The sequence below is a fragment of the Juglans regia genome, chromosome 16 (assembly GCF_001411555.2).
Source record: "Juglans regia cultivar Chandler chromosome 16, Walnut 2.0, whole genome shotgun sequence".
Lineage (NCBI taxonomy): Eukaryota > Viridiplantae > Streptophyta > Magnoliopsida > Fagales > Juglandaceae > Juglans > Juglans regia.
The window spans coordinates 19,538,825-19,546,267 of record NC_049916.1 but is presented as its reverse complement, the minus strand read 5'-3'; the positions used below and the strand labels follow the sequence as shown (position 1 = coordinate 19,546,267).

The 7,443-nt window shown below is 37.4% G+C and overlaps 1 protein-coding gene across 1 annotated transcript; it reads right to left on the bottom strand.

Moving 5' to 3' along the window:
* Positions 1-1,886: 1,886 nt before the first annotated feature.
* On the bottom strand, positions 1,887-2,270 carry LOC109019219 (uncharacterized mitochondrial protein AtMg00810-like). Its single transcript, XM_019001467.1, has one exon. It carries the CDS (start codon positions 2,268-2,270, stop codon positions 1,887-1,889), a length of 384 nt encoding a protein of 127 aa, XP_018857012.1.
* Between the last annotated feature and the right edge of the window lie 5,173 nt (positions 2,271-7,443).

Sequence of the window (7,443 nt, the reverse complement as noted above, 5' to 3'; positions counted from 1 at the left end):
TTTCTTTAATGCCGCGTGGCAGATCCTGGGTGTCTTTTTTGTCCTCGGGGTAGGTAAAAACCGTTTGGTTTACCAACAAACTGAGAAAGTTTGAGACCATGATCTCTCAAATACAAAGGAGATTCTTGGTTATAATAATTAAAAGGCTTAGAGAACCCCTAGCTTTAAACTTTCATTAAGTCGTGCAGATTTCGGTGGTTAATTGCCATTTTTAACTCTTTTTTTTAAGATTTTAGACCAAAAGTAATACAGTACTATTAACTTGGGACAGTTAGATAAAACTGTCAAATGAACACTTGTCATTTTATAGATCTCTCTCCATTTCTTTGAAAAATAACTTCCAAAGTTTAGAATAATTCTGTTTGAGAGAGAATTAATTAATTATGATGGGCTACTATTCTTCCCATATTTTTAGGGCATAACTAACTAATTATTTTTAATTACTTATTAAAGGTTAGCCCAAAATCAATGGACCATGTAAAAGGTAATATGAATACATATAGCGCTGCTTTACATCAGTTATTATTTTACCCCACACCTCACACTTTTTATTTCTTTTAGTTTTATGTTAGACTCATCGCCATCACCTTTAACCTCTCTGTCTCTCCGACCTCTCTCTCTCTCCTCAAGCTCTCATCGGCCACTCTTTCTCCTCAAGCTCTCTCTCTCTCTCTCTCTCTCTCCTCAAGCTTTCTCTCTCTTCGACCTTTTTCTCTCTCTCTCTCTCATCGGCCTCTCTCTCTGACCTCTCTCTCCTCAAGCTAAGAGAAGAAAAAAAATAAAACCCCACACGTCAAGTGTGGGGTGTGGGATCAGTTGCTGCTGATCCATAGAGTTTTTCGAATACATATCATATTTTGAATACATATCATATGAACTCAAGAAGATTTTGTTGTTTTTTTTTTCTCTCTGTCCTTCTTCCTAAGATCCTCCCTTCGCCATCAGAGGGGTGGGAGCTTCAACTCTTCCAACTCTATTTCCCTTCAGTACTTTCCAACGCTGTCCACCAGCTTATGTTCGATCTTTCCATTTGTTTTCCAGAAATAACATAGAGATAGGCCGATCTACTGATTTTCAGTTACCTTCAGCCGTCAGGCGCGGGTCCGCAAGACTTCCCAGCTGTTGATCTGTTGGCTTCTAAAAGAATCGTGTCCATTCGAGTAACGCGTGAGTCTTACATGCCATCGCGTCACGGTGTGTTTTCTACCGCCATGCGGGATAGAGATGGGATCAACGGCATTGGATCTTGCAGATCCTAAAGAAAGCAAAGAATAGATCAAATAAAGTGAATATTTTTCTTAATTATCGGGATGTGTACATCAAGGATTTATATATACCCAAAGTGTGCATACAAAGCTTAGAGAAGGGAAGTATAAATTATACAAGTTGTAAGGATTATTTAGCCAACGATCGACTTCCTTATAGAGAGGATTTTGTTCTTAATGGCTGAGTTGATTGAGCTTTTCCTGGGATAGAATCCTGGTTACCTCTGTTAGACGTTGTCCCATGCAGGATCTCAGACTTTCTCCCATGCATGATCTTAGACGTGAGCTGTCTGTTATCAAGGAAATTGAGCTGCTGTCAGAGGGGCTTGGTGAACATATCGGCTAATTGAAGAGATGTAGGAACATGGCGTGTCTGAATGAGACCCAAGGCAACATGTTCTCGCACAAAATGGTAATCGATGTCGATATGTTTGCTTCGAGAATGATGGACAAGATTACAGGTGAGATGGAGGGTGCTAAGGTTGTCACAGAGGAGCAAAGGAGTCTTATCTAAAGGCTAGATCACGAAGTAGAACAACTAACCAAGTCATCTCGGCAGTAGTATGAGCAAGACTTCGGTATTCGGCTTGAGTGTTCGAGCGGGACACGGTATCTGCTTTTTTACACTCCAGGAAATACAATTTTTACCGAGAAAAGTGCAAAACCCGTGGTGGAGCGGCGTGTTTCTCGACAGCCAGCCCCATCAGCGTCAACAAAAATATAGAGATCAAGTGTGGAGTTAGCGAAGAGATAAAAGCCGAGATTGGAAGTACCATGAACATATCGAAGAATCCGCTTTACCATTTGAAAATGAGCCTGGGATGGATTGTGCATGTATTGAGCAACAAGATTGACACTGAAAGCCAAGTCTGGAAACGTGAGAGTGAGGTATTGGAGGGCCCCAACTAGACTGCAATAGAGCTTAGGATCCGAGAAAGCAGGAGAAGTGCCCAGGTCCTTAGATTTGGATGTCATTGGAGTGACAACAGGTTTATAATCTGTCATCTAAGCCCGACGTAATATATCCAAGGCGTATTGAGTCTATGATAGAAAGTGACCATCAAGATTTTGAGTAACCTATATATTGAGAAAGTAATGCAAGGGTTCTAAGTCTTTCATATCAAATTCACTATGAAGAGCCTAAACAAAGTGATTTAGTATTGAAGTATAGGAACTGGTAAGAAGAATGTCATCCACATAAAAAAAGCGAAACATAGTTGCATCAGCGGTGCGGAAAGAAAATAGAGAAAGGTCAGATATACACCAAGAAAAAACCAAGCTCAAGTAAGAAGGAACTAAAACGATCAAACTAAGCCCTTGGGGCTTGTTTTAAACCATATAAGGCACGGTTTAATTTGCAAACATGATTGGGGTAGGAGGGGTCGAGAAACCCCGACGGTTGCTCCATGAAAATAGATTCTTGAAGGTAGCCATGGAGAAAAGCATTTTTGACATCTAACTGTCGAATTTCCCACCTGCGCACAAGAGCAATGGATAAAATTGTTCTAATAGTACCAAATTTAATAATGGGAGAAAATGTTTCAAGAAAATCAACACCATCTATTTGATGGTAGCCAATGGCGATAAGGCGAGCCTTAAAGTGATCAAGTTCACCATAAGTATTAAGCTTAGGCTTAAAAACCCATTTATTGTCAATAATGTGCATGTCAGGGGTGTGAGGAACCAACATCCAGGTATTATTTTTCTCCAAGACAGCAAGCTCCTCATGCATGGCACGATGCCATCCTTCATGATTTAAGGCAGCACAAATGTTTTTAGGAACCTATGGCAAGGACAAAGTAGTGTGTAAGTTGACATACTTAGGATTGGGTTTTCAAATACCTGCTTGAAGACGAGTGAGCATTCGGTGAAATGGTGATGAGTCTGGGACAGTGGAGAGATGAGGAGCTATGGGTGATACCACAGTGTGTGAAGAATTAGCTGTGAGAGAAGTAAAAAGCGGAGATGATGGGGATGTAGATGCTGCAATGGGAAGTTCAATTGACGTGGCAGATGGAGTTTGAGCTTCTGGGGATGCAACTTGAGGAGAATAAATAATAGCAAAAATAGAGGGAAAATCAGGTGCAAGATTGGAGGCATCTTTGATGGGAGGCGTAGTCAAAGGGCATGTAGAAGAAGAGTCCAACCATTCTGTAAAAACAAAGATGGCGCCTGGGAGGTGTGAGGGGGTGTGAAGGCTGGTAGGATTTTTGAAACGGAACTGAGTTTCATCAAAAGCAACATGTCGTGATACAAACATTCTTCTGGTAGGCGGATAAAAATATTTATAGCCTTTATGTTTGCTACTGTAACCCATAAACACACATGATAAGGATTTAGGATCAAATTTATTAGTTTTATTCGTCCAAATATATGGAAAGCATTTTGATCCAAAAACACGTAGAGATAGATAATCTAAAGTAGGGAGAGTCATTACCAAGAGTGGAAGAGGGTGTCCTTTTGATTAAGAACATAGTAGTAGAAAATGCTTCTACCCAAAAACGTTTAAGCATACCGATGTGAAAGAGCATTGTAAGAACAAGTTCTTGGATATTTCAGTGACATCTTTCGGCGATGCCATTTTGTTTTGAGGTGTAGGGACAAGACATTTGATGTAGAATACATTGATCCTTGAGAAAATGAGCAAAAAGATTGCTAGAGAACTCACCGCCACCATCAAATTGAAACACCTTAATTTGTGTAGAAAATTGACAAGAGACATATTTCACAAAGGCACAAAAGGAATCATAAAAATCTGATTTATTTTTTAAAGGAATGAGCCAAATGAAGCGGCTAAAATCATCAATCAAAACCGTATAGTACAAAAATTTATCCAATGATTGCACAGGGGCAAGACCCCAAAGATCATAATGAACTTTTTTCAAGTAAACCATACTTTTTGTCAGATGAAGAAAGAAACGGTAGGCGACTAAATTTGCCAATTTGACAACTACCACAAAGAGAAAAATTATTTTTGCCAACTACTTTTATTAATCCAAGCGATTTTAAAACATCAACTGTTGAAGGTTGTGGGTGGCCAAGCAGCTGGTGCCATAAATTTGGATTTGTAGCTTGAAAACGCGTTGAAAGTAAGGCTTGATGTGGCACTTGAATGGTGTAAAGGTTACCCTTCTTGTGGCCTCTCAACAAGACATGGTTGGTTGCTCGGTCCTTGATGACAAAACTAATACAAAAAAACTCACAGTTAACAGGATGATCAGTAGTCAATTGTCCCACAAATAATAAAATGCATTCAAGATCAGGAACAAGTTAAACAGAATTAAGAGTGAGTTGAAGAGGTTTCAAGCCAATATAAGTGTCCCCAATATGCGTTATAGGAAGCAAATGTCCATTACCTACCATTACATGTTTGGATCCAGTATATGGACGAAGATTGTGTAAAATACCTACATTGGAAGTCATATGAGTCGGGGCTCCAGTGTCGATCATCCACTCATGGTCGTTGGGGTTGTGGATGGTAAGAGCTGTAAGAACTTTAGGAATATTATTATCTTGAAAAGCTTTGTCAAAGCGGTGCTAGCATTTAAGGGCATGATGCTCAAATTTGTTACAAATCTGACATTGTGGAGGACCATCGTTGGCAGTAGTGTGAGAATTTCTACTAGAACCACGATTATTTTTATGAGGAAAACCTTTGCCATTGGAAGAGAAGTTCTGATTTGTGTTACGACTGCCTCCTTTGTGGTTTGAGTAATTTGACCCCTTTTGTTTGTTACCATAGAAAGCCACGTGATTACTCAATTCAGTGGCATGAAGTTTGTGGCGAATATCAAAGTTTCGTAATAGAGGCACAACTTCAGCATAGGAGGGCATTAGAAGTTTGAGCATGGTAATAGTGAAACTTTCATATTGCGCTCCAAGACTATTGAGTAAGGAGAAAACCTTCTCTTTATCGTCCACAGGTTTCCCAATCCCAGCAAGATTGTCACAAAGACGCTTAAAGTTATACAAGTAATCGTCTAAGGAGAGATCAAGAGACTTACACATATAGGAGAGTTCATGGCGCAAATGAAATTCACGTTCTTGAGAGGATTGTGCATAGGCATCTCGAAGTGTTGTCCAGATTTTTGCAGCTGAGTCCATGCCGATGACGAGACCAAGAGCCTCTTCGGTGAGAGTCCCAATAAGCCATCCTTTAAGTAGTCGATCAGATTGTTTCCAGTTTGCATGAGTAGGATTCGGTGGATTCTGTCCATCACTAGAATCTTCAGGAGCATAAATAAAAGGATCAAGAACTAGGCTTGTGCCAGTGAGAATGCCAACAAGATCCTGGCTTTCTGCTAATATTAAAAATTGCTCATGCCACAAGGGATAATTCTCATGGTTTAAGCGAAGGGTAACAAAATTTCCAACATTAAAGGAGGAAGAACCCATGTGCTTAGAGTTGATGAAGAAACCAAAAGGAAAAGAAGAAGAAAAAAATTGCAGGAAACAACGTTAGCTTTTCCCAACTCTTGATACCATAAAGAAAGCAAATAATAGATCAAATAAAGTGAATATTTTTCTTAATTATTGGGATGTGTACATCAGGGGTTTATATATACTCAAAGTGTGCGTACAAAACTTAGAGAAGGAAAGTATAAATTATACAAGCTATAAGGATAATTTAGCCAATGGTCGACTTCCTTATAGAGAGGATTATGTTCTTAATGGCTGAGTTGGTTGAGCTTTTCCTTGGATAGAATCCTTGTTTCCTTTGTTAGCTGGATCTCAAGCTTTGTCTCATGCATGATCTTAGATGTGAGCTGTTTGTTATCAGATCCAACAAACGTCTTCTCACCAGCAATGGCGCATGATTCACACGTGCCTTCACAACCACTAACAGTTGTTCGCTAGAGTATCAGACCATCTATTGGATGCTATTTTCTTATGTTACCGCTTATTCTAATCAAAGATCGTGAGAAAAAGGAATTGGACGTTTCTTTCAACCAAACCGAACCAGCAAAGTACAACACAACATAATACAATCTATTGCAACTTTTACTTGTGGTAGTGTCGAAGTCCATTTATCAAACTGAAAAAATCGCTTTAAGCGACTTTCCCTTGTAGGAAATGGGTAGGAGCCATTAGCTTCAAATCTTTTTTTTTTTTCTTTTTCTTTTCTTGTGCTGTATTAACTGGTTTGAAGATGATTGTTGAGGCCTCCACTCTTTAAACTCTTATATCTTGTAAATGTTTAATATATAAATATATATATATATATATTTAGATATATATACACATACATTCACGAAGCTTGATTAGGGAAAAAAAAAGAAAAGAAAACATATTATATAAAAAGGCAGTATTTTTCTGTCTCCTACGTACGGCTTAATTAGGTTGGTTTGCCAATAAGGCTGGCTGGGTTCATTCTACCATATTAGACGACAGTATTAACTTCAGAAGAACCCATTAAATACATCGAAATGAATATAACTGTATGTATTAATTATATGTACTTTCGCTTTTTGTTATTTGTTATTGAGGTTTAACTTACTTAATTGGACGTACATAGCAACTACTTTACGCGATTACTATATATGATATATCAAGAAAATAAATTAAATAGAGATCAGATTGTGTAAAAGATCAAAGAAATATATGCTTTATATTTTTAAATTATTATTATTATTTTGTTAATCAAAGTTGCATTGAAATTAAATCACAAATACATGAAGAGGAGAAGATGAAATAACTCCTTGATAGAGGACCTTTGGGGCTCTTGATTTTCTAGAGAGGAGGGGAGAAAATCTTTTAAAGAGGAAGGTACGTTTGGATCCTTAATTTCTTTTAACTCATCATTATAATTTTTTTAAATTTTAACACAAAATATAATAAATAATTTAACTTTTTCAAATTTTAAAATAATAATAAATTATTAAAATCTCTAATAAATTAAAGGTACAAAACGAATTTATCTTCAGAGATGATTTCTTTAACATTGCAGTGGTATGATATAAAGTTATTCGATTATCAAGTCAGTGTGTAGAACATATTTAATAAAATATTGTTTAAATGAGCTTTCGAATAAATATTTTCTACTTAAATATCTCCTAAATCTAGTTTTTCCTTCCTTACGAAAAATCCAAATTAATTTTAAAAGATGTTTGTCATATTTGCGTGGTAGAAAATAAATAAATAAATAATTCCCAATAAAAATTAAAAAATACCATGCTGA